General features: G+C 46.9%; 1 protein-coding gene across 5 annotated transcripts in view; it reads right to left on the bottom strand.

The window, feature by feature from the left end:
* KIF25 (kinesin family member 25) overlaps positions 1 to 8,506 on the bottom strand; it is a 205,931-nt gene extending 197,425 nt beyond the window's left edge. For all 5 annotated transcript variants that reach the window (XM_075596912.1, XM_075596916.1, XM_075596915.1 and 2 more), the window contains exons 1-2: positions 8,374 to 8,506; positions 6,723 to 6,788 (exon numbers count right to left, since the gene is read on the bottom strand). In XM_075596912.1, the coding sequence (XP_075453027.1) occupies positions 6,723 to 6,788; positions 8,374 to 8,445 (138 nt within the window). In that variant the 5' untranslated portion in view covers positions 8,446 to 8,506. The remainder of the gene's footprint in view (positions 1 to 6,722; positions 6,789 to 8,373) is intronic.
* Positions 8,507 to 16,048: the final 7,542 nt, after the last annotated feature.

The raw sequence follows: 16,048 nt of genomic DNA, 5'->3' as shown, positions 1-16,048 counted from the left end.
AAAAACCAAACACTGCGTTCGAACAGAAGTACATCATCCCAACAGTCAAGCATGGTGTTGGGAGTGTGATGGTTTTGGGGTGATTTGCTGCCTCAGGACCTGGACAGCTTGCTATCATTGAAAAAACAATGAATTCTGCATTGTATCAGAAGATTCTGGAGGAGAATATCAGGCCCTCTGTCCACGAGCTGAAGTTGAACCCGAAAGGGAGTCACCCAGCAAGACAATGATCCTAAACATACAGGCAGATCCACAAAAGAATGGCTGCAGAAGAAGGAATTCTGCGTTTAAGAATGGCCTAGTCAAAGTCCGGACCTAAACCCCATCAAAATGTTGCAGGACCTGAATAAAGCGAGCTGTCCATACAAGGAATTCCTCAAATGTGTTTGAGTTGAAGTAGTCTAAGTTGGAATGGGCCAAAATTCCTCAAAACCAATGTGAGAGACTGACCAGCAGGTACAGGAAATGCGTAGTTGAAGTCATTGCTGCTCAAGGGGGTGCCAACAGTTCACATACTGTTTCACACATGGATATTGAATGTTGAATCATTTGTGGATGAATAAATGTTGAAAAAGTATGTTTTTGTGTCATTTGTTTGATCAAGTTATCTTTATCTATTATTAGTACTTATATTAAGCTCTAATAACATTTTTGTTTTGAAATGTGTGAAAATCCTAAGGGGTTCACAAACTTTTTCTCATCATTGTAAGAAGGGTCTAAAGACCTTTGGTTTTGGCAACATGAAGGTCATTCATTATTATGGTAAGGGCTGTTTCAATGGAGTGAGCAGTGCAGAAGCTAGATTGTAGAGGGTCTAGATGAGAATAGGTAAGAAATGTAGTAAGTGAGAGAATACATGGCATTTGCAGAGTTTAGAGGTAAAAGACAGGAGAGAGACAGAGCGATAATTAGTGAGATGTATGGTCACGCTTGCCTTTTTTGTGTAAAGGTATAACCATTGTGTGCTTGAAGGAGGTGTAAAAGCTGAGGGAGGAGTTGAAAATATGTGGGAGTGAAGAAGCCAGAACTTAGAAATGCAATGGAATGGGGTCAAAAATGGCATGTGGTAGAGGGAAAGAAGAACAGCAAAACTTCCTCCTCTGTGACAGAGGAAAAAGAGTCAAGGAGGGCAGGAGGAGAGTGAGGAAGAGAATATGTAGAATATGAGAGTACAGAATGGCGGGAATAGATCAGAGAGAGAGAAGAGTTATTCATGAAAACCTGGTCACCCAGATAATGGCCACCCACTTGTGCTGCTGTTAATAATTACCAGTTCTTGCCTTGACTTCCTCAATTCAAGAAAAGTTATGTACAAGAGTGGGCATTGGATTATTTTCTTTACGGTTTATCCTTTTTTTTTTCATCAGGAGTTTGATTTTTTGGGAAATATTTTTACTGGTGAAAATTGTGACTTTTTTTTTATTAGTTCCAGGGGGCTCAGACTCTGAAGAGGAAAGTGGCCTTTAACATGGATGGGATATCTTCATTTATGTTATGCTTCCATTGAGTGGACTTTCATGGGGAGCGCACCTATATAGCCACATTGACATTCAATTGGTTAATTTACCATTGATATCTACTATATATTTCTCAAAGTGTCCTATGTGTCATTGCCTGTCTGTCTGTATGTGTTTCCCTGTGTCCCTCCCTGTGTCCCTAGTGGCAATCAGATTGGACCTTGGGCCAGGCCAATGAGATTGCTCCCTTGGGGGACTCTCACCTCCCCACGACTCTCACCACCCATAGGCCACTCCCTCACCCGGCGCTCACACAGAGCACGCTCTACGCTCTCCCCTCACACAGGCCGCTCCCCATCCCCGCGGGCCCTCCTCCGGCTGTCTACCCCCCCCCCCGATCACCCCCCCCAGCACTCACACAGGCCGCTCCACGTCCCCGCGGGCGCTCCACCGGCTGTCTCCCCCACACACTCACACAGGCCACTCCCCGTCCCCGCGGGCGCTCCTCCGGCTGTCTCCCCCCCCCGATGCTCCACTCACCCCCCCCCGATGCTCCACTCACCTCCCCCCCAGATCCTCCACTCACCTCCCCGCCGATGCTCCACTCACCTCCCCCCGATGCTCCACTCACCTCCCCCCCGATGCTCCACTCACCTCCCCCCCCGATGCTCCACTCACTCCCCCCCGATGCTCCACTCACCTCCCCCCCCCGATGCTCCACTCACCTCCCCCCCGATGCTCCACTCACCTCCCCCCCAATGCTCCACTCAACTCCCCCTCGATGCTCCACTCACCTCCCCCCTGATGCTCCACTCACCTCCCCCCCCGATGCTCCACTCACCTCCCCCCCGATGCTCCACTCACCTCCCCCCCGATGCTCCACTCACCTCCCCCCCGATGCTCCACTCACCTCCCCCCCGATGCTCCACTCACCTCCCCCCCTGATGCTCCATTCACCCCCCCCCTGATGCTCCACTCACCTCCCCCCGATGCTCCACTCACCTCCCCCCCCGATGCTCCACTCACCTCCCCACCAATGCTCCACTCACCTCCCCCCCCCGATGCTCCACTCACCTCCCCCCGATGCTCCACTCACCTCCCCCTCCGATGCTCCACTCACCTCCCCCCCTCCCCGGCGGGGGGACAGGTAGCTGACACGCGGCACCTAAGATGGCGGTGGCCAGAAGGACCCCCTTCCTCCCTTGCGGAGTACCTAAGATGGCGGCGGCCGCCAGAACGAGAGGTGACGTGTGTGTGTGTCACTGTGTGTGTGTGTGACACTGTGTGTGTGTGTGTGACACTGTGTGTGACACTGTGTGTGTGGGACACTGTGTGTGTGGGACACTGTGTATGTGTGTGTGTGTGTGTGTGTGTGTGTGTCACTGTGTGTCACTGTGTGTGTGTGTGTGTGTGTGTGTGTGTGTGTGTGTGTGTGTGTGTGTGTGTGTGTGTGTGTGTGTGTGTGTGTGTGACACTGTGTGTGTGTGTGTGACACAGTGTGTGTGTGACACTGTGTGTGTGTCAGGCACTGTAGGGTGGGGACCGGAGCTACGGGGGGGGGGTCAGGAGCGGAGAGAGAGGGGGGAGCCGAGAAACATACACGGGGAGTGGAGAGGAGGGACCTGGAAATTTTAAGCAACCCACCCCCCCTCCTGTCCACTGCCCCCCCTCCTGTCCACTGTCCCCCCTCCTGTCCACTGTCCCCTCCCCCTCCTGTCCACTGTCCCCTCCCCCTCCTGTCCACTGTCCCCTCCCCCTCCTGTCCACTGTCCCCTCCCCCTCCTGTTCACTGTCCCCCCCCCTCCTGTCCACTGCCCCCCCCTCCTGTCCACTGCCCCCCCACCATCCTGTCCACTGTCCCCCCCCTCCCCTCCCCTCCTCCTGTCCACTGTCCCCCCCCCCCCTCTCCCCCCTCCCCTTTCCTAGCGGGAAATTTAACTCACGGGCAACGCCGGGTCTCTCAGCTAGTAATCTATAAAAATAATTAAACATCATCTTTAGCCCTCATCGATTCATTGCTGTTTGAAGGCCTTCAAAATTATCTTCCAGGTACTGCAGTTGCAAACCTGTCTTCTCCACGTTCCTCCAATAATTTTTCAGATTTTATCCTCCCATTTTACCATTAGTAGTTGTCTCGGACTTTTGATATCATAAACAGTGACCTGAGACCCTGGTAAATATATTAATTTTAGTTGCATATTTTGTGGGTGGTGACAGGGAATAGATTTGATTGCAATCGAGTAAGGGTTAATATTTACTCATTGAAGGTACCTTTGTGGAGGAGAAAGGTGAGTTGGCTAGAGTAGCCGTTTGTATTAACCCAGGTTGCATATCTAAGGCTGGGGCCATGGTACCGCAGACCATGCGGACGAGAGTGTTCGCGTCCATGTGATGTGCGGGTGCGTGCATGCAGAAGCGGAAGGGGTGCGCAATGTGCAAGAAATCAGTTCAAACCGATTTCTTGGCACGACAAGCCAGTCACATGAGCGGTTCGCCCAATGAGGGCAAACCAGCTCCGTGACGTCACTGGCATGCCCCTGGGACACGCCCACGGACATCACGCGTACCCTGGCCAAAAAACTCACCTGCTTCAAGCGGGTGACGTCATGGCCGCGCACGGGTGAAGGCACTATGGACCTGGCCTTAGTCACGTGCTCACTTGTGTGCTGTTCATGAGATGGAATACGGGGATGGATTGAGCGGAGATATTGTTCATTTCAGGGTCCTTTGCGAAAGTGAAAAGCGGGACAGCTTGCGAGCTGTGTATTAATCCAAGTCCAGTATGCAGGTCACATGCTCACAGGTGTGCCGTACAGTATCATATTTTAATTATTTACTCGAGGAGGGAATTTATTCATCTGGTCCTGAAAGTATAATTAACTACTTAGTCCAGTTCTTCACCTAGTAAATAAATGAGGATGAATGAAATAGAAATTGGAGTTTTTCTTTATGACAGAGACCCACATCCTGGGAAAGTTAATATAAGTACTGTAATGACGATTTTCACATTGAGAATGTGAGATTACCAAGTGTCCTCATACAGTAGATATGTTAAAGGCAATAGTCCTCGCTAATGGTAATACCAACACAAAATATTATATATATATATAAATATACAGTATAGATATATATGAACCAACACAGAGAAGAGAATCCCCAAGAATAGCATACAAAAAATGTATCAAAAATGTATTCATCACATACAAACATAAATTAATAAAAAGGACCAGTGGTGTCCACAAAGCTGTGATAATACTGAACACTAATGAGATAAGTGGATATGAAGCTGAAATGAGCTATAAATGCAAATGCCACAAATCTGAAAACCCTTCAGATTTGTGGCATTTGCATTTATAGCTAATTTCAGCTTCATATCCACTTATCTCAGGAGTGTTCAGTATTATCACAGCTTTGTGGACACCACTGTTCCTTTTTATTGATTTATGTTTGTATGTGACGAATACATTTTTGATACATTTTTTTGTATGCTAGAGTGCTATTCTTGGGGATTATCTTCTCTGTGTTGGTTCTCATACTATTTTCATCCCCAGCACCGCCATTAGTGTTTATCATTTACACTTAATTTAACTGGTTTTAGCACATGTTATTTTTAGGTCTGTTGAAGGTTTTTTTGTGATACATATATATATATATATATATACACATACACACACTGAGTTTAGTTATGGTGGGTAAAAAAAGTGACAAAAACCCTCCATTATTTATATATATATATATATATATATATATATAATATATATATATATATATATATATATATATATATATATATATATATATAATGTATAAAATCAAAAACAAACAGACGATACCATTCTGTGGCCAACAAAATGTTTTTATTTGTGCGAGCTTTCGAGATACACGGATCTCTTCTTCCAGCGGTATTACAATGGAATAAAGCAAGAAAGGTTTAACTTAAAAACAGTGCATCATGGATTGTTATCTGTGACTGAAACCTGTCTCTCATCTCTCACTAATATATAATTGAAAACGTTGTATGTTTGCTGTTCTTATGGCCAATCTGATTGGTCTGTCGGTCTGTCACTCAGCCTCTGGCCAATCAGATTGGTCCGTGGCCCGGCCCCGCACGCCTCATTGGCTGGCTTGCTTGCTTAGCTGGGGGGGGGACTCACACGCACAACCACCCGGCCACTCTCCTCTTCTCCTCACCCCGAGGCCTCTGGATCCCCCCGCCATCACTCAGAGCTCACCTCCCGCACACTCCCCCCCCCCCTCCATCACCCGCAGCTCACCTCCCCTCTACCTTCCCTCGCGGCGCCCTTAACCCTGCATGACCGCGGGGGGAGGGGGGGGAGGGGGTGAGCGCCGCCGCTGCTCCCATCACCTCACAACCCTCAGGGGCGACTCCGCAGCCGCACCACCCTCTCCCGCTTCCTTCCCTCCTCCCAGCCTGCAACATTCCCACTCACTGGACGCCGCCACTGCTCCCTTCACCTCACAGACCTCAGGGGTGCCGCCTCCTTACCGCCCTGACCTCAGGCTCGCCTGAAACATTAGCACTCACTTACCCTCCCGTTAGCCGCCACTGCACCCTCCTACCGCCTCCCTCAGGGCCGACGCGCACTTCACCCTCACCGCACCCTTAATCTTGCTTGCCGTGCACTGCGGGACATGGCGGAGGGAGCAGGGCAGTGGCGGGCCTGACTGTCCCCTGGGGTAGCCGGTGGGGGACACCCCCCCGTGCCTCCCACCCACCCTGCCGCCTCCCCAAAGGTTCCTCTCCGCATGAGGTGTGGGGGGGGGGGGCGAGGGGGGGATGCCGGCCCGCTAGCTATTTGCATGCCTCCGCCGCCGCCGTGTGAGGTATGGGGGGGATTCTGGGCTGCCCACTATCTTCATGCCGCCGCATGAGATATGGTGGGTGGAGGTAGGGGTAAGATGCAGGGGGGGAATGCCGACCTACCCGCCCGCTATCTTCAGGCCTCCGCCACTGTCTCAGGTATGGGGGCTTCGGGGGGGGGGAGATGTCACCCACCCACTCACTAACTCACCCACCCAGAGAGAGAGGGCAATGGGGAGCGGAGATAGGGGGTGAGCGGCACACACTGCTGCCATCAACTAAGTGTTTCTGTATTATACTTGTTTCTACTAGACAGAACATAATCAAATATTAGATCTAAAATTGAAATTGTCGAGTGGTCAGTGACAAAATTACCTCAATAAATTATATTAAATTTTTTTAATAAAAGATAAAAAAAAAAAGGTAACAAAAGCCAGAATTACCTCGGCCAGCTTTAAATGAAGAGCCGCATTCTCTGTTTCCAGCACGACAATTCTTTCTTCTTTCGCCTAAAGAACAACATTCACATCACCCCACGATTAGAGTAAGTATAGCACATACCGGTATGTACAAAACACTGGGGGCAAGGGGCAATCTCATGCGTCGATCATAACATTTACTAACTTACCTCATGTTTGAAGGAGACATAACCTTAAATTTATTGATTGATTTTTTTTAATGTAATTTTCATATTCTTGGATTTTTGTCATTCACATTTGGGGTATTTTTAAAACACAAATTAATGTTTTATTTTAATTTTCAGACTCCTATGTAACACTGGAAAGCAGTGTTCTATATTACCATTGAATAAAGAACATAAGTGGGGAAGCACAGGTGTGCTTGGGGACTGCATTATCAGAGTCTATTGTTGCGACTTCAGCTGCATCACCATAGGAATTCCCATGTCTTCCAGAGGTACAGTAAGCAGAGAAACAGAATTTGACGGCAGCTATAGTAGGAACCACTTTGCTCACCTAGTCTGCCCATATTCAAACTCCTGTAAAACGTGCAACCCCATTCTATCCAGGGCTTTCTTTTATATTTTGCCTCATGTCTATCCCAAGCATTTCTTTGGTTCCCTTACATTGTTGGCCTCAACCACCTGTCAATTATATGATGCCAAGGAACATCATCTATGACTGGTTGTTTAGAACCTGTAGGAACGGGCCTGAAGATGTGGTTTTCCCCAAAACATTGCCGCCACCCCCCCCCCACCCCTCTCCCCATCCCTTTGTAATTCATTCCCTTTTTTTTCCTCCCCAGTTGTTGTAGTTTTGCTTTTTGCCCCGTGTACCATGCTCCATTACCAGCTTAGTTTTTCTGCGCTCTCTCTATGTACTGTGGGGATCATAGGATGTTTCTTTGCTCTTTTACATTTATCTTTTCTTTTTGAGCTCCTTCAGTCTTTATTTTTTGCAGTGTTGCCATCTGATTTTGCTTATCCGTTTGTGTTTTTTAACTTACCATGATTTAATACACATTCCTTTTTGTTTAGCTGCGTACTGTACGGTCGGTCTCCAGTGTTTTTTTTTAATCTGAGTATGGGATTCCTACTCTGTAATTTGTATGCATCGTTAAGGATTTAGGGGTCCCTTTGGTTGCCTGATCCCTTTCTACATTGCCTTTTTTCCCCCCCACTGGAGAGCCGATTCAAATTGTTTTGTATGAATGGGAGTAAAAGGCATGCTAAAATATGCTCTGTCTGAAGATGGAAATTTAGAATCCTGAAAGCTTGTTTTTCTCTTAAAAGACAAGTTAGCTATTAAAAAGGTATCACCTTTACACTACATTTGTTTTGTTTTTTTTGTTTTTATTAGCAGTAGATTTTCTTCCATGGGCTAACATGGTACCACTTTCAAAATACTACATAAAATATCTAACAAAACAAGATGTTTTTATTAAGAGTCAAATCTGAGATTAGCACTGTTGTATTACATGCCTATCAGATACAGTAATCTCCAAGGGTGAATGTAATGGTCCACACTTCTAGTGAACAGTTGTAATATAATTATATAGTATGTGTGTATTTTAGGTCTGTGGATGTGACTATCTGCCAGCTAGATATCCTGTTTCCTGCATGCAGGACCTACTTACGCGCAGTTTGTGCTCCAGCTGCTTTATCCTCTCTTGGTACAAGAAGGGCAGGTTGATCACTGCTGGGGACATGCTGATCCTTACAAATGAGACTTACACACAGGCAGAGTGCACAAAGGATACTGCTGTCTGTAGCTATCAGTACTAGGAACCACGTAACGGATTAATCTACAGGAGGCTCTACACTTTCACGTGTCAGCAGCTATCCAATAAGTTGAGCCGCGTCTGCTTCCTTGACTACAGTTGCTAAAGCAGGGGGATGAAGAATCCCAACAAAATGGGGGATTTTCTCTAATTGGTCTGAGCTAAAAAAAAAATTAGCCAGCCAACATAATAGCTCCTGCCAGAACAGATCTTGGTTATCGACTTACATTTAGGCTAGCAGTTGAGTGGTGTTGCTTCGACTTCTTCAAACTTCCTTTACCTCCAATAGACTTTATATTAAAATGTTCGGCTTTTTTACAACTAAATATTTGTTAGGAATCTGATTTCTCAATGCCGTCTGTGCAACACACAGACTACCCTCAGGGAGAGCAGCGCAACCTCCGCTTACCTGCCTCCATGGGCCATCAGCTCCTGCGTCGCCGCAGGGCCCCTCCCCTTGGCAGCCCCACCGCTCCTCCTCAGTGGCAGGCGTGGGTCCTCCGTCCCGCACGCACACGTGTGTCCTCCTCCAATGCTGGTCGCGTGCACACGCAGCTTACAGAGTGCACGCCCAGCGTCCATTCTTCTACTTACACTCCTGCTGAGGCTCCGCCCCAGTACACCGCCCGGGTGTAATCAGAGTGCTACCAGTGCTCACCTGGGTTGTATCAGCCGCACCTATCCAGAGAGGCTCCCTGCAGTCCTCCTGACCCACCTCCATCCGATTGGTCAGCCCAGCCTTATATAGCATCTCTGAGCCCTCACTCATCGCTCGACATACGTCTCTGTATGGAAGTGTTTGGTGAACTCTCGGTTACTACAGGTTTTGACACGGCTTGTACGACTACCCCCTTGGGCTCTCGATTTCGGCTCTCCTTGGACTACGTATTCTCTGGCATCCCACGATCACAAAACGAAAAACAGCGCAAAAAGACCTCATAGTGTAAAACGGCAGTTGTGTCTTTGATGTACGATGGCAGTATTTTCACATATTTTTGTAGAAAAAAATCTACATACTGCGACAAACTCACAACTGCCGTTTTAAATCTGGTCAAAACAATTAAATGGCAAGAAGGCTATAGATCGGCAACATTTGATGTTCAATCCTTTATACATGTATTCCCCATGATAAAGGTATTGAGGCAATTAAGGAGATTTTAACAAAAGATACAGAACTCCACCCATTAAATTGTGATTTTATTATCGATGCCATCAGCTTTATTCTGTCACACAACTACTTTCTATTTTTGAATCAATTTTATATTCAGTTGTGTGGCACAGCTATGGGGACACGTTTTGCCCCCAGTTATGCCAACATATACATGGGGGTATGGGAAGAGAACTTCATATGGCATAATAATCCATTTGCGGATAGGCTTATTGTATGGCAGAGAAATATCGATGATGTCCTGTGTATCTGGGAGGGTGATGATGATACTCTGGATCTCTTTAAGATCTATCTGAATAATAATAATTTCAATTTCAATTTCAATTTGAAATTTACTTCGGAGACCAATATAAATCAGATAGATTTTTTAGATCTTAGTTTGGAATCCAGAGTAGGTGAAAATATTAATACCAAAACTTATTTTAAAAAAGTGGACACCAACAGCTTTTTATTGTCATCTAGTAATCATAAAAGATCCTGGATTGACAATATACCCCTGAGTCAGTTTATGCGTATTAAACGCAATTGTAGTCTTCAAACTGACTTTGAAGCTCAATCGGCCTCTCTTTTTGAGAGGTTTATTGAGCAAGGGTACGACAAGGCCCTGTTGCTCAACTCACTAGAAAGAGTTGACAATATGAAGAGGGATTCATTATTACTTCAGAAAAAACAAACGATTAATGAAGATACTAGTGATAAATTAAAAGTTCCATTCATTACAGACTATAATTCAGTCAGCACTAGTATTCAAAAAATAATGAACAAAAACTAAAATATTTTATGTAATGATCCAATTTTGGGTCCCTCCATCCACCAAAAACCCAGCTTTATTTACCGTAGGGCTAAGACTCTAAAACACTATCTAGCACCAAGTGACATTGGGTCTCCGATAATTACATCCATGGAGATTCCTTGGATGCCTAATAAACCCAACGGGAATTATTGCTGTGCGAAATGCAAAGCTTGCAAAATGTTAAGTACAGATCGTAAAAAATTTCAATCAAATACCACGAAAGAAAATTTTATCGTCAAAGATTGCATATCCTGTAAATCAACATATGTGGTCTATCTTTTACAATGCCCCTGTGGGTATCAGTATGTGGGGCGGACAAAAAGATTTCTGCAAATTAGAATTTTAGAACACGCTAGAAACATTAAGATAGATTTCGAACAACATAGCGTATCCAGACACTTTAAGTCCAAACATAATTGTGACTCCACGTTACTAACATATATGGGTATTCAGATTGTTTCGTCGGGGAGACGTGGTGGGGACAGAGATAAAATGTTATCTAAGCAAGAAAGCTTATGGATTTACAAACTACAGACTCTGTCCCCACTGGTCTGAACGAGGAAATTGACGTTTGGTCACTATTTTGATCTCCCTGCAAGCCTTTTATTATAATCCACCAGTGATTATTAGGATTTTATATAATTGATTAGAAATCCTTCTCTTCTCTCTACTAACTATTAAAGTGTCTGTGTTGATTTTTAGACCTAGACCGTATCATTTGAATATTTTAACATTAGGAAGCAGTATTATATGTATTTAGTCTATATTAGAATGTTATTAATTCTTGTCCCTATTGAGCAGCTTTGAATTTGTGCTTTGGGACATTTGCTGGGTTGTTTCAATATCCAGCGCGGCGCGACGCGCACAGCAGAGACGCCAATTGATGACGTCATACGCACACGCGGACTAACCCGGAACCGGCTAGGAGAAATACCTCCTCTGTGACTACGGCAGTGGTATCCCTACCGTGAAGGAAAGAACCCTTATTGCGAGTGGATCTCTTCGGTCCTGGGTCCCTGCTACCAGAGGAAGGAAACCCAAGCCTGCACATCGTGTTCCTGTGTTGCTGTTTTGCCGAGTGGTAACATGTCCCAAACATGTCATGCTGTGTATTTTTAATCTTGATGTACGTGCAATACTCACCTTTGTTATAAATTATTACTTTTAATATACTACACTATGAGGTCTTTTTGCGCTGTTTTTCTTTTCGTTTTGTACTAGTTTTGGAGTGCTGAGCCATCCCATGAGAACAGCGGCATAGACCTCATCTTAATCAGGTTGTTTCATTTCCCATAAGGGTCTCTTTAATCACTGATCACTATTAATATTAACCTATGAGCGCAGACGCTATTTTTCTATCCCACGATCACGGCTTGGACTTCAACCTTCATCATCTCTCCGCTCCCTGACCTCGGCAAGGCAATCACTATTCTACTCCTATACCCGGTACCGGCAAGTATTGTCTACGTTACTCATATCTGGCCTGGCAATGCTTAACACCACACTCCGGACTCGCTCCCTTTGCTGCGGGTGCATGTATCCCTACTTCCCCCTTCGGCACAGGGGACAGGTCTGGTCTGCGGGCAGCACTGGCATAACATTATGCCGAGCCCACAAGACGCAGACCAGACTGAACTAAGGCAGTTTCTCTCCGATCTGCTTCAGCAAAACCAGGCCATGGCGGATCAAATTGTGGCATTAACGCGTCAGATCGCGGTACTCTCGGCCCGAATACCAGCCGACCCCTCTTCTGGCGTTAAGCCCCAGCCCGCAAGCGCAGCAGTTGCTAGCAGCTCTGACATAAAAATTCCGCCTCCCAAACACTACGCTGGCGAACCGCACGTATGTAGGGGTTTTCTCAACCAGTGTGAGGTGCAGTTCGAAATGGTCCCCCATCACTTCGATACTGGACGTAAGAAGGTAGTCTACATTTATAACCTCCTGACGGGCAGCGCCCTGGCTTGGGCCTCCTCGGTCTGGGAGCGACGTTCTGACCTTACCCAGGATTATCCAGCTTTTAAGGCCGAGTTCCAACAAGTATTCGATTCCCCCGCACGCCGGGAGATGGCATCTGTTTCTCTCCTTCAGATCATGCAAGGGCGACGAATGGTGACGCAGTATGCCGTGGAGTTCCGGACTCTCGCAGCCGAGACTAACTGGGGACAGGAGTCTCTCGTCTCTGTATTCTGGCAAGGCCTGGCTGATCCCATCAAGGATGAACTTGCTCGCCAACCCAGGCCCGATCAATTGGAGGTTCTTATCGAACTAGCAGTCCAAATGGATCAACGCATCCAGGTACGCCGCTCCCAGCGTCAGCGCTCTCGTTTTTCTAATTTCCAAATTCCCTTCCTCAGTACTCCTGCGGTTACAAGTACCACCACTCCTCTTCGTCCTGCCTTGGAGCTACCTGAGCCGATGCAACTGGGGGTACAACGCATCCGCACACCTGTACGGCAATTCCGCCACGCCGGGGGATTGTGTTTCTACCGCGGATCCGCTGAGCACCTGGTTCGGGAATGTCCTCTGCGGCCGGGAAACGGGAACACCCAGTGAGTATAGAGAGGCTCTCGCTGGGTGTCATGTCTCCTCGCCTCCTCCTTAAGGGAGAATTCCCTAAGAAGCTCACCATACCTGTCTCTCTTACGGGCGATAACTTTCATACCTCTACCGCAGCGTTCATTATGGATCTTGAATTCACCAGGCTGAACCACATACCGCTCGTGAGGAAGGAGAGCCCCATCGCACTGGTCGGTATAGACGGACGTCCTCTTACCCTGGCATACATCTCCCAAGAGATGGCTCCTCTCCTTCTGACCTCCCATTCTCACAAGGAGACCCTAGGCCTCGATGCCATCCATGCTCCTGGAACACCCATAACCCTTGGCCTTCCGTGGTTACAGCTAAACAATATTCTGATAGATTGGACTTCCTCTTCACCCATCACTTGGAAACCGAGATCAGGCGAAGCATCCCAACTTTTGGCTAATACCACCGTTCCTGAGATTATCTTTCCCTCTGTTTACCATCAATTCCGGGACGTTTTCAATAATGTCTAGTCGGATCTTTTGCCCCCTAACAGGACCTATGATTGTCCGATCGATCTTGTTCCAGGTTACAGTTTGCCTAAATCCAAGACCTACCACTTGTCTCTACCAGAGTCTTAGGCCATGGACGAATATATCCAAGAAAACCTCAAGAAGGGTTTCATTCGCCCCTCCAACTCCCCAGCAGGGGCTGGATTTTTCTTCGTGAAGAAGAAAGATGGCTCGTTAAGGCCTTGCATTGTTTACAGGGGTTTGAATCGCATCACCGTTAAAAATCGTTACCCCCTTCCCCTCATTACCAAACTCTTTGATAAACTACAAGGCGCTAAGATTCTTTCAAAGTTGGATCTACTGTACGTGGAGCCTATAATCTGGTGCGCATCAGACGGGGGGACGAATGGAAGACGGCATTCAACACACGTAGCGGCCACTACGAGTATCTTGTAATGCCCTTCGGGTTATATAATGCCCCAGCAGTCTTCCAGAACTTTATCAATAACGTTTTTCGTAAGGTACTCAACATTTTTGTAATAGTTTACTTGGATGACATCCTGATTTTTTCCAAAGACCTCCAGGGTCATATTCGCCACACCTCCTACGTTCTCTCTCGCCTCTGTGAACACCATCTGTACGCCAAGCTGGAGAAGTGTACCTTCCACCAGACCTCTACCCAATTCCTGGGTTACATCATTTCTGACGAGGGTTTTATGATGGATCCTGGTAAACTTCAGGCAGTGACTGAATGGCCAAGACCTGATAATCTCAAGGCCATACAACGCTTTTTGGGGTTCGCGAATTACTATTGCAAGTTTATACGTAATTTTTCTACCATTGTGGCGCCCCTTTCAGCTCTTACGAAGAAAGGGGCTGACCCATCTGCTTGTCACCTGAGGCTCACTCCGCCTTCAAGGTACTCAAGGAAGCATTTGTATCCACACCAATCCTCCGTTATCCTAACACCAATCTCCCCTTCGTGTTGGAAGTCGACGCCTCTGACTGCGGCGCAGGGCTGTCTCAGAGACCTACCCCCCAAGACAAGTTACACCCCTGTGCATACTTCTCTAAGAAATTCTATGAGGAATTACGACGTGGGCAACAAGGAGCTCTTGGCCGTGAAGATGGCTCTCCAAGAGTGGAGACATCTCCTGGAGGCGTCGAAAGAACCGTTTACTATCCTCACGGATCACAAAAACCTTCTCTACATCGAGAACGCCCGACGCCTTGGTCCACAACAGGCTCGTTGGTTTCTTTTTTTTTTTTCCAGGTTTGATTTTCACCTTTCTTATATTCCCGGGACAAAGAACGTAAAGGCGGACACACTTTCCAGAAAACATTCTTCTGAGGAGAGACCAGAGGAGTCCTTGGAGACCATTCTCCCACAGGAGAGGATTCTCGCCACATCTACCTTCAAGAACCTCGATAAAATTATGCACTCAGTGACGCATTCCTAAGGACTTGGTGGTTCCCGACAGCAAACTCTTCGTACCCTCCAAGTTTGTCCCTTAAGTCCTGACCTGGGGTCACTCTTTGAAATCCACAGGCCATCCAGGTTTTAAGAAGACTTTCGACCTTATTCGTCAGAATTTTTGGTGGCCCAAAATGTCCCAAGATATTTTGGAATATACCCGCGCTTGTCCTATCTGCGCACAGAACAAGACACTTTGTCAAAAACCCCAAGGTTTCCTCCTACCTCTTCCAGTCCCCGACCGTCCCTGGTCCCATATTTCTATGGATGTCATCATGGAGTTACCCAAATCCAGAGGAATGAACACAATCTTGGTGGTCGTGGATAGATTCTCTAAGATGGCTCATTTTATCCCACTTAAGGGACTGCCCACCTCTCCCGCCCTCACTGATATCTTTATGGAGCAAATTATTCAGAGTCATGGGATCCCTTCTTCTATCGTTTCTGACAGAGGGTCCCAGTTTGTGTCCAAGTTTTGGTGAACTTTCACTAAGAGATTGGGCATCTCTTCCTCCTTCTCCTCTGCATATCAACCACAGTCCAAAGGACAGACGGAGAGGATTAACCAGTACCTAAAATGCTTTATATCTGACTCCCAGGATGATTGGACTCAACTCCTCCCTTGGGCGGAGTATGCTGTTAATTCTGCCAAGAATGAAGCCACCCATGAGTCGCCTTTAAAATAAATGATGGGTTTCACCCTCCCTGCTTGCCCATCTCCAACATTCCTTCTGGGATACCGGCCGTAGACGAACGCATTTCTTTTCTCCAAACAGCATGGTCCAGGATTCAAACGACCCTTCTCAACTCCTCCCACAGATCTAAACTTCAGGCCGATCGCCGCCATCGTCCTGCGCCCAGGTGCAGGCCAGGGTATTTGGTATGGCTCTCCTATAAAAATATCCACTTAAAGGTACCATCCCCAAAATTGGCACCTAAATTTCTGGGTCCTTTTCCTATTTGAGAACAGATCAATTCTGTGGCATTTCGCCTCCAGCTACCACACAGTATGAAGATCCCCAATGATTTTCATGTTTCTCTCTTAAAACCTTTCGTCTCCA

Source organism: Ascaphus truei, chromosome 4, assembly GCF_040206685.1.
Source record: "Ascaphus truei isolate aAscTru1 chromosome 4, aAscTru1.hap1, whole genome shotgun sequence".
Classification (NCBI taxonomy): Eukaryota; Metazoa; Chordata; class Amphibia; order Anura; family Ascaphidae; genus Ascaphus; species Ascaphus truei.
Note: the sequence above shows the minus strand (reverse complement) of the source record. Positions and strands in the feature narration are given on the sequence as shown.